Below are 16885 nucleotides of genomic sequence, written 5' to 3'. Positions count from 1 at the left end.
AAGTCACGACCAAATAATACATGCCAATTATTAAAACTTGCAAGTTACAAATTTTCAGAAACCGGAAATTCTAAATTCGAACTTGTTGACAATTTCACTTATCTTGGTTCATATACATCCTTAAGCGATATAAGCACAGAAATAAAGAGACGCATTATAGCAGCTAATCAATACCTTCATGGCTTAATATTCCTAAAGTCAAAATTAATTAAAAGACGAACCAAAATAATGCTAAGTAAAACAATCATTAGACCTATCTTAACTAATGGATCCAAAACATTGTCTTTAACTAAATCACAATCAGACCTGCTTGCTGTTCTTTGAGACAAATGCCTTGAGAAATTTTTTTCGATAATATAAATGGGAATGGTTTATGGAGGCAACGACATAATTTTGAACTATATAGGCTAATCAAGGAAGCTGATATCAACAAATACATCAAAATAAGTCGCTTAAACCTTGCACATCTGTCGAATGGACCCTTCTTCCTTGGCATTTAAGATCTTCAATTACAAACCAATGGAACCTAGAGTTAGAGGTAGGCCTAAGATCAGATGGCTTGACTATGTGGAAGAGGATTTTAAAATCCTAAGAATTACTAACTGGAGAACAATCGAAAAGAAAAGAGCAGAATGGAAGAGGGTTCTTAGGGAAGGCTCTGGTCTACAAAGGGCTGTCATTCCAATAGAAGAAGAAGAAGAAGAGGCTGAAAGCGTACGAAGAATAGAGGGAAAGTTTTCGAGTATTCTTTGTAATGACATAATAAAGCTCTCTGCCAAAAAATACCGAATTTTTCAGTAGAAAACGTCCTTTTTGATTGCGATAATTACTGGACTTAATTGTTATACGAAATTGAAAAACGTTTCCAAATAACTTTTTATTTGTGAATTAGTTGTAGAAACACCTTATATTCATATTCTACAAATAAAATGGCTTTAAATGATTTCCTCACCTTAAGTAAAATATTTAATTGAGTAAACTTTCATTTACCCAGATACAAAATCAGCTGATTTTGATAACATTGTTTTTTTTTTCACTCTTGAATATTAGTACTCTTGTCAATAACTAAGGATTTATTTATGATTACAGATCTTCTTATATCTATGCAATAGTATTTCAGTCAATAAAAGTCTAAATATTATGCACTTTTTTAAGCAAATGTTACATTTTTAGAACTTAACACTCAGCTTACTTTCCAACATGATAATTTTACGATGTTATTTAATGATATTGGATCAGTTCCCCGACACGGAGCTTTTGGAGTCCGCTCTTAACTTTTCTGACGATGACACTTGAAAACAAACTGAAAATTTTAATCAGTTTTTATGTTAAAAGAAAAGTAAAGATATTTTTCCATCTTTTTTTGTCATAAATAAACGATTTTATGTAGAAATCATTTATTTTAAAAACAAACTTTTCATTGTAATACAAAATATTTTCCAACACTGCATCGGCAATATATAAATTTATAAATTGAGAATTTTATTGGTGTCTTTAAAGTAAAACGATCAAACCACATTCACCATGAAAATACTCCTTAAGTTTGAAAAAATCGCGAATTTTATTTACTATTCTTTATGATTTTAACTTTTTTATTGTAGTTCGATTTTCAGAAAAAATCATTTAAAATAATGATAAAGGAAATTATAATTTATAAAAAATATAATTTGAATCAATAAAAATCAACAGTTAAACAATAAACTTCTTAAAAGTTGAAGACATTTAGAGCGGGGTGCAGTAGCTCCGTGTGGTGGGACAGACCCCTTAATGGGTTTAATTATTGATAATATTATTTTAAATTGGTTTCAGGAATCACAATGCGCTTTTATTCTTCTATGGATGGCCGTTTATTGGATATTGGAGCCAGTACACATTACTGTAACAGCTCTCATGCCGGTATTTTTGATGCCCCTATTTGGAATTCTAGATGCATCGGAAGTTTGCTCCAACTACATGAAGGTTAGTAAAAATCAGAAACGTCTCGATTTCCAGAAAATCCTTAAGTCTATTATCGTGGACTGTTGACATTTTGGCACAAAATGAAAAGGTATTAAATTGTTGTAATTATATGACATCTCATTTTTCGTTATAATAAAGATATTTTATGTTTAGTTCTAAAATGCTAGATAAAATCTTGATAGATAGAAAATGATAGATGGAATGTCCCTAAAAACTAGGAATGACTGTGATAATATCAACCTGGTCACTTCGAACGTGTCGCTGCATTTTTTAATAATCTGTCTTTGGCTAAACATTTTATTTCATTTAGTTTAATTTTCATTTAAAACAAAATTTTTAAAAAAATATTTTTTTATCTCATTGTTTATTTTAGTAAGTTTAAACTTTACTTCGAAAGAGAATTATTTGACTTTACACCCATCATTTTGTTATTTTTATTATAAAATTGTTCCATATTTTACGAAGAAAATTCTTTTTTATGCCTTTGCCCTCTCCCGGATGGTGCTATGAGGATCAAAGTTGTCGTTGTTTATAAGGTGATTAAAAGTTAATATACTGCCATTTTTTTGTAACAAAAATTTCTTTCTATCATATATATTTTTTAAATTTTGAAACGTAATGCTAAAATAACATTTAAAAAAGTAATAATTCGGTAAAAAAGTATTTTTAGAATAAAAAATAAAAAGTGATGATTTCATGCATTATATATTACATTGCTTTTCATAACATTATTTTACGTTACATTATTTTTGTTTCCAGGAAATATTGATGATGTTTGTAGGAGGCTTGGCTGTTGCAGTTGCTGTGGAACACTGCGGATTACACGAAAGAATTGCTTTAAAAGTTCTGAAGCATATAGGCTCAGATGCAAAGTGGTATTTTAGCTTATTTCATACCTCCATTTCTTGCATCCCTATATACTAAATACTTTCTTAAAAATGTGGATTCCCTCTTAATACAGCCATTAAAATCTAATGAAGAGATTTCTTTTATCTTTACTTGAGAAAACCACCATTAGAGGGCGATCGGTCGTAATTTCTCCACAACTTAGTTTTCCGATTCCAAATCCTTGAATTTTTTGCGAATTTGTAGAATTTGTAGAATTTAGACATTGCGAATTTAGAAAGATTTGTAGGCCATAGAATTGCAACTGCTGAGTTGAAATTTGGAGTGGGTAAAGGGCCATTTTTGTTTACGAACGTAAAACGAGTTTCTTGAAATTCAAATTTATTCAAAGTGCCAATTTTAAGCCTTTTTAAGTGATTTTGTGCAATTTTTTTTCTTCTTTTTTACCTTTTTTTCTTTATGCCATATTTTGTTTTGCTGCGTAAAAATTACAAGGCCTAGAAAATACGAAGGTGAAGAAAAATGTACAAGGAGTATAAGAGAATAAAAAAAATTGAAATTTGATGAATAGTTCAATAATTATCAACTGTAAAACGTGTAGTAAAAAATACCATGCTGGGGGTGGGACCTCCAAGACGAATAAAAAAATAATTTTGTTACTCAATTTTATATAAGTATTTCGGGGGTAAATGATATTGCGGTGAGAACTTATTTTTGTGTAAAAAGTAATTTTGGAGCTATTGTAATTTAGGTAAATTTTTCCGAAAATTTTTAAAGCTTTTTTTTGCCTTAATTAATCTAATGCGTTGTGTTTAAATAAAACGTTTTCAATTTTTACCTTCATTTTTTTACAAAACTAAGAATGTAAGAATGATATCTTCCTTTCTCTAATTTACAGTAAGATTTTTTAATCAAAAATCAAGACTTAATCAAGACAAGCAAGCTTAAGAAAAACAAATATAAAAAAAATTAAGATCTTTAATAAGCTCTTTACTTTTCGTTGAATTAAAAAGCATTTATAAGAGAACATTTTCCATACAGCAAAAGCTTTTTCTAACTATGAAGTTTATCGTGATTTACTTATTAAAATTTGCTCTTACTCAATACTATTCCGTACTCCTCGCTCTAACTCCAAACATTAAATGTAATTGAAATTAAAAATTTAAGATGGAGCTGTATAAACTGGCTTTGAAAAGAAGCAATCCTTTTTTTAAATCCCGCACATTTTATAAACCCATTTTTTTTGTTCCAAAAGCTGTGTGGACTAAAAGATTTTTCCTACTATTTTTCAATGGTTCAATTGTAGGAAATTTTTTTTCTGACTTTAAATTAACTGAGATTCCTACAGAATAGGGAAATTCCTGCAACTACTTGTTTAGGCTTAATTTAGTTAATTGTAGTTTTTGTTCTTGTGATCAGGATGCTGAAACTGTAGAACACATTATATTTTATTGTAATTACATTCAAGTCAAAAAGAAAGCTTAAAAAAGGAACTGAGACACCTCATGTATTTCTTGGCCACCTGTTTTGTCCTTGTTTGCTAAATGCACTAAAGTTTTGTTTACGACTTAAACTTTTATTTTCATTTATCAAAAAAGTGGAGGATCCCTCCCTCTCATCATTGGTATGCGGCCAAGGAACCGGGCTCTTCACTTGTTCATGTAGGTGATAGAGCATCTCAAACAGCTATTTCCAGACTGGCAAGCGGACACACGAACAGTCTCTCGTACTTTAAAGGAAAAAAGACTTATGCAGTCTGCTCTAAATGTGAAGCCCAGCAGGCCTCAGCAGAACATATCCTCGACTGCTTGGGCCTTTCCAAGGAGGACTTATATGCTTCTCCACTTCTTGTAATCGACTTTTTGAGGGTCAACAACTTACTGGATCTTGTCTGACTTCGTCAGACAATTAGAGGATAAGCAACAACAACAACAACAACAACTTTTAATTTTGTTCTGTTTCTTTTTATCTTACAATTGTAGTTTAGTCACTTCCATCTGTAAGCCTCATTTTATACTTTGTGGAACATGAAGAGTTGTGTAATAAATTTAAATAAAAAATAAATAAATAACAATCTAATGTTATACATTTCCACTAGGCTCATGTTGGGGTTCATGTTAACAACCATGTTCCTTTCAATGTGGATCAGCAACACAGCAACAACAGCAATGATGGTGCCCATTGTAGATGCTATAATGTCAGAACTCAGAACAAGTAACCAAAGAGCACACTTGACGACGTCTACTGATGATTTAGGTAAAGGAAAAACTTCCTAACGTAAAACACTCCTTTTTAAAATTAAGATTAGAACATAAAAATGATTATGTCGTTGGGTATTATTGTTTCTAATATCTGTGACCTGTGTAAATCATGAACTGTATTTGCTAAAATCAATCAAAAGGACCGCTGTTTCATCTCAAAAAACAAAAATATTGACAAATCGGCAAAATCTAGAAAGTGTTTGCAAGGATGGTAAGGACTGTTTTTTTCCATGAAGCACAGCGTTGAAGAATTTAGGATTAAGGGCCTTTAGATCCAATATAATTATCTCAAAATATGAAATTTAATTTTATGAAACACTGTTTATTTAATTTGAAATTTAAATTAAGTGTGTTGAGCCTCTTAATGATGAGGTCCAAATAAACCATGTATCCTTTGTTTCTGATAGAACCATGCTAACATTGCCTATTACATTTTGCACATTTAACAATAAATCACTATCTAGGAATTTTTAATCCATACACATCTCGAAACATCTTATATTATTTACGATTATAGCTAATACGAAACAAAGGAAATAATTTCTTTTGAGAAAGTCATTATTCTTAATTCTAAGATTTAAATTTTGCTGTATTTTGGAGTAAAAAATCATTATCTTGCAATTGATAGCAATCAGGGAAAAATATTTATTTTTATTTATTTCTGAAAGAAAATGTGTGTATCAAGATTTTTCCAGTACTTCAACAATACTATACAGTATTTTTAAATGTTATTGCATAAATTAATAATGTTATTTTTTTTAGTGCTTATTGATAAAAATTACGATAAGCTGCACATGGCTTTGCTACTGAGTATAGCATATTCTGCAAACTGTGGTGGAACTGGTACCATTACTGGCACTTCTCCTAACATGATACTGAAAGGATTCATTGAAGAGTGAGATTTTTCGATACACTTTATTAACATTCCAATTAATTAAGTCAGAATAAGAATATAGTTAAGATCGCCTTGTTTAGGCTGACATAGAATCTGCTCCAGAGTTAATAAAAATAAATTCCATTATATATATATTGTCAGAGGTCAATCAGAATATCCTATCTAATTTCATCCAATTTTCCAATTTAATTAAAAATTAAATGTTATTTATATTACTAAATACTGTAATAGTGATATTATTAGGAGGTTTTTAATTTTCAAGGACATTAAATTTTTCTCTTTGCTGTCCACTTGTGATATATTATCATTTTGTTTCATTTTGAGCAATAGTGAATGTTAATTATTTTAAAAAATTTCCCGATTGTCAATAATTAAAATATTTAGTTAGTTAATGAATCACATTATGTTTATCTACTTAAATTGTTATCATGGTATATTACATTATGCTTCGAGCAAATGCAGCTAAATCTCTATATTACGAACTCGAAAGAAGGCAATAAAAATGACTTGATATCGAATATGTGGAATTGATATCGAATTTAACACATTTTTAACAATTCAATTGGTCGTATATGATGTTGATGTATTTACTTAAAAAGGGAAAGGAACGGGAAGGAAAGGGAAAGGACTTTTCCTAATCATCACATACTAAAACAATATTGTCCAGAGTAACTATTGTTGTTGTTCTCGCAAGCCCTTAAGGCAAGAGTGTTATTGTTCTTCACTTCCAGTGGCGCCATCTATGGCCAAAAATTCGACTTTTGCCCCACCCATACGTCACATTCGCTTATAGGGCGGGACTCAGACATACATCCATTTATTCATCCACAGATCGTAATTTTGTCCGGAACCAGAGAACGATCAATCTCTAATTCAGCACACCCACAGGTATAATTTGTTATGGAAAAATGGAGGACTTTGTCACTTGACAGATGTAACGTGCACCAGTTACCATTTACTACTCGGGGAGACTTCGGACGGCTGAATTTGAACTCCCGTTCTCACGAATGTGAGTCCAATGCCCTACCAACCAGGCTATTTCAGCGTAGAAAAACTATTTCTTCATAAATATCAGTTTGTGATTTCTTCATAAATATCAGTAATTGTAAATGATACTTTTTTAATAGCAGCAGGCGATTTTTATTCTCACTGTCATGGCAGGAATAGGACTTTATCTAGAATATAAATAATTGTTGGCAGTGTTTAGTTCTTTGTAAGTTATTTTTTATTTTTTTAATAACTTGAAGCATGTGTGAAGGTCGCGTTCCTAATGCTCTCGCTCAAAGAATATTAATAAAATTTTTAACAAGGAAAAAATTTCGAAGTTATAAAAATTTTGAGCAGATTAGATTACAGGCACAGTTTGGCAATTATAACTTACTTGTCGATGGCTCAAGAAAACAAATGGAACAAATTATTTTTAAAAAAAATGCCGTGATGAAGTTAAATACTTGTCACATGCTCATCAACCAACAACAGGTCTTAAGACTTTTCAAGATTCCCAAAGAATTTTAAATTCTTCGGAAATCGTAAAAAAAATTGCTGATCAAAACTCTCTTCTGTAATCGAGAAATATATACGGATGAAAGAGGCATATAGCAGTGTGAGGTGAATTCTGATTTCCTCGTGATACCGAAAAACTCATGTTATCGAAGCTCGTGACATAGAGTTTCAACTATCATACACAATTTTATGATAATTTGGTACATTTAACGCGACAAAAAGTGAAATCATTATACCTAACCATGTGACTAAAATCAGATTCAATTGGATATATGTAAGCAATGTCATGCGTGTGTGTCGAACCTCATTGGCCTCTGAATAACAAATGCTACGATTTATCAATAATGATATCATTTGAAGGTATCCAATTGAATTTATTAAACAATGTATACCGCTTTCAATATATTGCAGAATGTATCCAGAAACCACAGAAGTCACCTTCGCTTCGTGGATGTTGTATAATATTCCTGGAATGATAGCATGTGTCTTTGTTGGCTGGCTATTGCTGCAGTTACTTTATCTTCCCTCCTGCAAGTATATAATATATTTTTGTTTTACATTTTTGTGTCAGTATTTGTTCTATTTACAATTTCGTAAAAACAGAAGATTTTATCGGCTAATTTAAACTAATCATGATTGATTTATAATTATAAATCGATACTACATTTATATTATTTGTTCATTTTAAAAAATCTCTTAAACAGTAAAAAATAATCTACAAATATACATTTGTGTAATAATCTAACAATATAACAATACAACAAATTAATATACATTGTATACATAATCTACATCTACAATCTACACATACATTGTATACATAATGCATATTTTCTTCGGACTTGCAGTTAAACTTGATTGCATGATCCTATGATTCATTTGAGTCGAAACGTGTTTAATTTTAACACGTCATAAAGATTGTAGCAAATTTCTCGATAATATGGTTCAACGTAGATCCGATTTTTCTGAGATAGTATTTTAAATTCATTGCAGATCAAAGCAAGATGATGAAGAGAACAAGAACATAAAGAGGGTAATATCATCTCGATTAGACGCGCTTGGATCAATGACGTAAGTTCTGTATACCTCTTACGGCAGTTACTGTGTTGCTTAAATAAAAATAATTTCTCTGCGCAGTATATCAGGTAGATAGAAAAAATCTTTTTTTTTTAAATTTGTATTTTTAAGTTTCAATTTTTTAATTTCTTTAACTCAATATGTTAAGCGTATTTTTCTATTCGATTACACTACTACCAAATATCGAATAAAAAACATTTCATGCAACATATATCGTAGGATAATTGGAAAATTTCTGTTCTTAGCAAACTGTCACTGTCATTTCGCAATGCGCCAGACATGGAAAATTTCCCGAAATTTTTTAGTCACCCTAACACGTTTCTGGCTGTGCTCATATAACAACTCTGATGTTATCAAGTTCTGGAGAATTTTCGAAATGAAATAAAAAAGTTGTAGGCACCTTCCTCAGATAGTCGCAGACAATAGTTATATTAGACAGAGATCTGATTGCCCATTACACCTTGCGAATACCTTCAGTTTTCAGAGACTCGGCCAGTGCCGTTCCTGGCGGGTATGCAGCGAATGCCCCGCACGCAGGCGCCCAATTTAAGGGGCGCCAAATTCAACTATTCGAAAAAAATCAAATTATAGCAAATTATTATAAATCAAATTATAGCAAAGCTGTAAACCTTGATTACAGGAAGAAACAGTAAACTAATATAAGAAGTCGATCGCAATGAAATGATCAATGAGCTTGCATCTGCAAAAGCAAGACGTGTTATGTTCTAAAACTACCTTGTTATTTGATAATTAGGTACTTAAGTATTAGACAGATCTTGCACATTTTCAAGTCAACGGATTTGTTTGCGTTGAGCGCCGTTTGAGAGTTTTAACTCAATTCACTCAGTTGAGTGAATTGAGTTATATTAGATTTTTTGTTAATTGCCGAATGGACGTGTTTTATTTATGATCTATATTGTACGTTAATAGTCTATTTTATTTGATGTCGAAAATAAATTTTTTGTCATATTTTTACGTTGTTTTATTTTATTACTCCCATTTTCATAATCAAACACTTACACTAAAGTGACTTTAGTCTATAAGGAAACTATTCAGTTTAAACCTCAAACTAAAAATGATTATGAAAATTGGCCTTATCATCAAAATTTAAGCATAGTATATAGGGGCGCACAAAATTATTCTTGCAAGCAGGCGTTCGCCACCCCAGGAACGGCACTGGACTCGGCCATCAGATGAGCTCCATGAGACCATGCGTTAAAATGAGATAAACGCTAAATGCCTTTCTACTTACATCCCTGTTATATGCTCATATCGAATTTTATTAATTTTGAAGATGATCGATCAAATCTAAAAATTCTCTTAAATTTGAACACCAAAAAACATGTAAAATTGAGGGTTATCTCCCATTTGGTCTGACGAATACTTTGCCGTTCAGAATATCATAAACAAGAAGAGGAGATGGCTGAATTTCTTCCCATATAAGTTCGAAACAGTCCAAAATGTGTTCAGGTTTAGCCTGGTGTTGGTGGCACTTGGAGCAAAGTGAGTACGCTTTCAAGCCCTTAGAAAAACGTTAACTCTTTAAGTGAGTTTAAAATTGAGTGTTCTCGCATTTTAAAAACAATATTTCATGAATGATAATTATATGAATAGTTTTCTTTTTTTATTTAAGCAAGTGAAAGGGAATATTCTTCAGTTCTGAAAATCATTTATTTTATGTGAATTGAACGAAAAAACTTAAATATTATTACGGAAAACTAAAATGAAAATGCAAATTTATTTGATAAAAGAGATACTTCTTGAGCAAATCTAAGTTTTTTGCAAAAACTTGCTTGCAATATTTTTGTATGAAATAAGAATTGTGCTGTAACTTCCAATTGTAAATGCATTGTAACCTTTTTTTTTCCAGTTTTCATGAGGCAGCTGTATTCTTTCTCTTTCTGTTGCTCGTATTTCTTTGGATATTCAGGGAGCCAAAATTCATGAAAGGCTGGGCAGAGAGGATATCTCCTTTAGCCATCACACAGCAACAGTAAGAAAGCAACATTAGTAGCTTTTTGTTTTTGAAATGTATAAAAAGCGTGCTTATTATGCATTTAATTATATTTTTGTAATAAGCGAGATTCAGTAATGTAAATTTAAACATTTAGTCAAATTTCTTCTTTTTCAAGTTCTTAAACGTCGCAAAATAAGAGAAAACTACATTAGCTCCATATCACAACTAAGAAATACATAGTAAAAATTAATTATGTATTGCGTAGAAGCAATTAAGTTTTAACATGACAACGAATTAACCAAATAAATGAGATAGCCTTTCATCAGCATTGCTTGTTGCAGGAATCAGTAAACTAACTAGATGAGAACAATTAATTTAATAATCTATGGATGCTGTAAGTTGAACTACACTCCGTTTTCTTTCTTCTTTTTTTTCTTTCTTTTTTTTCACACTATCCTTTTTTCTTTCTTCCTCTCTCTCCCTCTTTCTTTCTTTCTTTTTTTTAATTTTTGCTTTACAAGTTGCTTTATTTTAAACATTTTGACTTCCGCCCAAAAATTATTCTGCTTTATACAAAACAGTTATACGTCCGTCTTTTATTTCAAAATCGATTACTGAATAAAACTGATTACAAACTTTGAATAAGCTCGTATTATTAGGATTGATATGAATGTAGTTTTAAATCCAGTGATTTTGTTTTGTCTGCTGCAGTCGTATAGGTGATGCTGTACCCGTGATAGCAATCATGTTCCTTCTTTTCCTGATACCAGCTGAGCCATGGCGATTAGGAACTGTAGAAGGAAGCCCTCCTCTACTCCAGTGGTCAGCCATGCAAAGAAGACTTCCATGGGGCCTCTTTATACTACTAGGTGGAGGATTTGCTCTTGCTCACGGTGCCAAAGTAAGCACCTTTACTAATGTATACTGCACAGGGAAAAAAACGAAACACCAAAATTTGAAAACTCAGAAACTGTTCAATTGATTTCATTCTAAGTTTGTACTTTAGCCACATAGACTAAAAAAAAAAAAAAATTCAAATTATGTAAAAATTTGAATGCCTCACGTTTTAACTTTTTTTTAACTATTAAATATTATTATAAGTAAAATAATAAGAAAACAACAATTAATTATTAAAAATTATCTTTGCATAAAATTATCTTTTGCTAGACGAATTTTGTGTGCAGAAAAAAGTTTTAGATTCGATTCAAATTTTTTTGCGACATGGCGAAATAAGCAAAAAAATAAAATTAACATTTAGGGGTATCCGCACTTTTGACCGCTCTTCTAACCAAACTATTGGGTCCGTATTTTCCAAATTACTGCTACCCTTCTCCCTATTTTGAGTATCATGAATCCAAATTCATAAAATAAAGCATGTTTTTTTTCGGAGAATGACATTTTTGTGTCTGATTTCGTAACTTAAAATTATCGTTTGCATTAACTAATTAGCATATTTAAGATTAGGCCTTCAAAGCATTAGGAAGGACAATACGTGAAAATCCAATTAATAAATCAAAAGTTATCCAGGTTGTTCCGTTTTATTCCCCGCATTGTATCTCGCAATGGTCTAAGTTTAACAGACGACTAACAGGTAAAAAAATATAGCCTTAGTAATCTGTGATCCATAAATAACGAACCAAATTTTTACATATTATATTACATTGAAACACTCGAGAAGTCAAGCAAACTTTTTAAAATTAACCATCAATCAGTTGCTAATTAGATAAAAAAAAATACGTACTCTCTTCAACAATTTTGAGAAATGTAACTATATTTATATACAACCATAATTCAGTTAATATTTCGGTTATTTTAATGAAATTATTCATATAAAATGTCAATGAAGAAAATGTAGCAAAATTTACAAACATATAAATATTTTTCCAATAATAATGTATTAAATAAATTATGAAAAGGATATGAATTAAAAAGTAATACATAAGTAATACTCATCAAACTTTTCAATTTAAAATAACTAAATTCAGAATATGTTGCTCTGATAACCGTTCTCACAGTTTATAAGAGTTCTTTTTCGAAAACCATAATTTAGCTTATTTTATTCAATTTGCATACGCCAAAATTAAATTCAGAACTGGAGGTTGTTACAGACGTTTGAATTCAACGGCCTGATACTTAACTTAATTCTAAGACAGTTACTTATATCCGAATGAATTAGTCTGTAGTCTTGTTTGGTTAGTATATACACAGATGCTAATGAGAATTATTTATGAAGTCGTTTCTCTGCCAGAAGAAGCTCGATCATTTAGGGTTCCTTAGCCGAAAAAAATTGGTAACCTCTGGTGTAAACCAAATTTTTTAATATGGCACTCTCAGTGTTTATACAGACCAAATAGTTACTCAACAATTTTAAACGAAAAATAAAGTCATACAATTCTGTTTAATAATAACTCTACATATTAAGAACTATCAAAACATTTTCAAATTATATATACTGGGTTTCAAAATTGTTTATAATTTCAATGAAATTAGTAATTTATGCAGGTTTCGTATTGTAAGTATGGCTAATATAAATTAAAAATAAACATCATGTAAATTTATATGGTATAAATTAAGAATATTTGTACTATATTTGTTTAGCTTAAATATAAACTAACTTAATTGAATCTACCTCTATCTAACTACAAAGCAATCATTTTATTAAAAGTAAACTATCCAATTCTTTAAGTTTCTTGAGATTTGATTTACAATTCTCTGTTCCAGGCATCAGGATTATCAAATTGGCTGGGAGAACAAATGATTCAATTTTCATTTTTGCCTCCATTAGCGGTACAATCCATACTCTGCGTTTTAACAGCGGCATTAACTGAAGTAATGAGCAATTCAACGGTGGCGACTATCTTCCTGCCAATTATCAATCAGATGGTGAGTTATTGATCAATACTAGGTATTGCAATGATGATTATTTATGTCAAGGAATAATGAACACCATCTTAATTGATATAATGAGTTGATAATCCATATTCTTCGTCCCTTTTAATGTATTTGGATCATAAGTACATTTTAGGGCCCGATTAATATTATTTAATCAATTTTTAATAAGTTTTTTTAATGTAGTAATGTGGGTAATTCTTTTCGTTCAATTAAAAAGAAATTGTATAGTTAAATTGAACTCGTATTAAAAATTGATAACATATTTGATAAATACCATCTCAATTGATATAATGAGTTGATAATCCATATTCTTCGTCCCTTTTAATGTATTTGGATCATAAGTACATTTTAGGGCCCGATTAATATTATTTAATCAAACTTTAATAAGTTTTACTAATGTAGTAATGTGGGTAATTCTTTTCGCTTAGTTAAAAAAAATTGTATATTTAAATTGAATTCGTATAAAAAATTGATAAAATATTTGATAAATACCATCTCAATTGATATAATGAGTTGATAATCCGTATTCTTTGTCCCTTTTAATGTATTTGATCTCTTTTAATGTATAAAATTCGATGAAATATTACCCATTTAGCATGATATCTAAACTAAATGCAATTTTTGGGAAAATTGGTAAAGTCAGTACGCTTAATACGTAAATTTTACATGATTTTTTTCGGAATGATATTACCATTGAGATACGTATTTGGTAAAAAAGCTTTGGTTTATTTTACGTAATATTAACGGAATGGATTTTACCGACTACTCTTCGGTAAGATTGATTTCGTATATTTTACGAAAGATTGACGAAAGAATATTTCGTATTTAGATTTAGTAAAATTGATTCTGTGTAGTTTGCGTATTATTTACGAAGAAAATTTATCATATAAATTTCGGCAAATTTATTTACTCAAATTTTATGTTATTTGGATAGTCACTTTTTTTGTGTAATTTGGTGTTCCAACTTAAGTGCATTTTGACGTTATTGTTGGGGTAAATATTATGTAAAAATTACATATTCCTTCTTTAAAAAAAATTTATATCTTATAAAAAATGCAATTGATATCTTATCTTGCAAAAAGTGGTTGGTAAAATAGTCATAGAAGTAACGAATTTTTTTACGTAAAATTTTATGTAAATTTTCCGTTTTTTGGATGACCAATTTTTGTTATAATTCGACGTCTCAATTTACATAAATTTGACGTACTTTAGACATAAATAATTTATAAAAATGACTTACTCATTCTTATCTAGTAAAGAGTGGTAATTAAAATATTTGCGAAGAAAAACGAATTTAATTACGCATAATTTTACGTTTTTTGGATAACCATTATTTGCTAGAATTCATCGTTTCAGTTTCACGAAAATTTTACGAATGTTTAGTAAAATATAAAGGTGAAATATATATATATATATTTTTACGTAAAATTGATGGTTCCCTGAGAGTTTTTCTTTCAATAAACGCTTATTAGCAAATTATTTTCATAGTTCGAAAACTCTCTGTCGGATTTGCGATGAAAATCGTTTTAAATTTTAAAAAACAAAATTTTAAATTAAGTCATTAATTTGTGTGTTTACAACATCATGATGAGATTTCGCGTAAATTGGTCTAAAAGTTCGTTCAACAACAGTGAATAAGAAAAATGTTATCTTGAATTTTTTGAGATAAACAAAGAAATAAAAATTAAGTTTGTGTAAGTGGAATAACGTAAATTTCTAGATAGATTTTAAACATATTTAGTATAGGTTTGATTAATATTTCACAATATAAATCTATTATTTTTATCAATATCAGTGATAATAGGCTCATTCGAACAGATAATATATTCATTATATTAAAACATATGGCGAATCCTTTTTGATTGTGTACCATTAAAAATACGATTTATTATTTTCGGGTGTCAAGTATGCCACTTGTTAATTTTCTTCTTTAAAAAAATTATCTTTGAACCATTGTACATTAATTTTAAACTGTAATATTGCATTGTATAACTATATTTGCTGTTTGAGTTATTGCTGCAAATGTAAATCGAATAAACAGTATTTAAAAAATATTTCATTTTCATTTTAAGCCAAGATAAAATATTTTGAAGCAATAAAATTAAATTGAGATTATTAAAACTGATATTTTTAGCTTTCTATAGATCTTTTCTACAACATATGGTTTTCCATAGTAGAGAAAGTATTATCATAATGGTACTAAAAATCGTACTTTTTTTCCTTCTATGCTTATAATGGCCTCTTGCTTTGAAAACAGTTTTTTTTTCTTTTTTGTATGTTTGCAAAGAGTTTTACTGAATGAAAGTAATTTAACATGTACAGTGCGCAAAAAAAAAAAAAAACGTATTACCCTGAATATCTTGTTGAACAAATAGTTCCTAAGAAATCGAATTTTAAATAAGTTGTATTTTTAAAATTAGGCTTCTCAGAAACTATTCGACCGATTTCGATCAAATTTTGCATTTTGATATGCAAAATTGTATTCTTTAAAATGTTGTAAAAGATTGAATGCATAAAGATTTCAACTATTATTAAATAAAATGATTAACAAAAAATTATATTTTGTATGGAATTATCTTTGGATAAACAAATTTTTCAAAAGTGTACAAAAAAGTTTTCTATTTGCTTAAAAAGATCCTGTGATATTTCGAAAAGTAAAATTAACATTAAGGAGTCCAAACTTTGGACCGCTCTCCTGATCAAACTATGCTGACCATATTTCCCAGATTGAGGCTACCCTTACAATTTCAAAGTTCAGAAATCCGAATCTGTTGAAAAAAGGTATGTTTCTTTAGAGAAAGTACGCTTTTGTATCTGATTTGGTAACTTAAAATATCGCCTGCACTAATTAATTAGCATATTTGAGGTCACCTCCTAGAACCATTCAAATTGAGCGTGAAGATCCGATCATTAAATCAAAAGTTATTTAGGGTGATCCTTTTATTTTTGTACTCATTGAGCTTCCCTTTCGTGCGTCTCCGAAAAACCTGTGACGTGCAACATTGGTTCGCCATTTCTGGTTAAAATATCATTAGGCTAATCTTGAGAATATCTTCATTCTTTCATATTTCGAAATTAATTTGTTAATTACAATTTTTCTGACAATGCATACAACTGCAATGATAATAAGTGCAAAAATCCTCATTCCTTATCATGAGAAACTACATCATGTTGATTGTTTCCTTTCAGGCTATTGCTTTTCATGTACATCCACTGTACTTAATGTTACCAGTCACTATAACTTGCTCATACGCTTTCATGTTGCCAGTTGCTACAGGACCGAATGCAATTGTGTTTGATACAGGATGTATGAGAGTTGTAGACATGGTAAGTAATTTTTGACGTTTACATGTAAGTAGCTTTTGACGTTACTTGTATAGTACGAGGGTGGTTTTTTTAAAATTAAGGGCCGTTTTGTGGTGAATACTAATAGGTGACGCGTTGGGTCACAATGAATACTTGCGTCGTGTCTCGGCATTCCTTGAGAACAACTGT

The 16885-nt window shown here is 30.0% G+C and overlaps 1 protein-coding gene across 2 annotated transcripts in view; it reads left to right on the top strand.

Moving 5' to 3' along the window:
• LOC107439515 (Na(+)/citrate cotransporter) overlaps positions 1-16885 on the top strand; it is a 30577-nt gene that overhangs the window by 11294 nt on the left and 2398 nt on the right. For both annotated transcript variants that reach the window (XM_071177427.1, XM_016052147.3), the window contains exons 2-11: positions 1810-1959; positions 2719-2834; positions 4904-5061; positions 5829-5961; positions 7876-7998; positions 8458-8535; positions 10412-10534; positions 11210-11399; positions 13220-13381; positions 16580-16717. In XM_071177427.1, coding sequence (XP_071033528.1) covers positions 1840-1959; positions 2719-2834; positions 4904-5061; positions 5829-5961; positions 7876-7998; positions 8458-8535; positions 10412-10534; positions 11210-11399; positions 13220-13381; positions 16580-16717 — 1341 coding nt within the window. In that variant the 5' untranslated portion in view covers positions 1810-1839. The remainder of the gene's footprint in view (positions 1-1809; positions 1960-2718; positions 2835-4903; positions 5062-5828; positions 5962-7875; positions 7999-8457; positions 8536-10411; positions 10535-11209; positions 11400-13219; positions 13382-16579; positions 16718-16885) is intronic.

This window comes from Parasteatoda tepidariorum, chromosome 2 (assembly GCF_043381705.1).
Source record: "Parasteatoda tepidariorum isolate YZ-2023 chromosome 2, CAS_Ptep_4.0, whole genome shotgun sequence".
NCBI lineage: Eukaryota > Metazoa > Arthropoda > Arachnida > Araneae > Theridiidae > Parasteatoda > Parasteatoda tepidariorum.
This window is presented reverse-complemented; position numbering and strand designations above follow the sequence as displayed.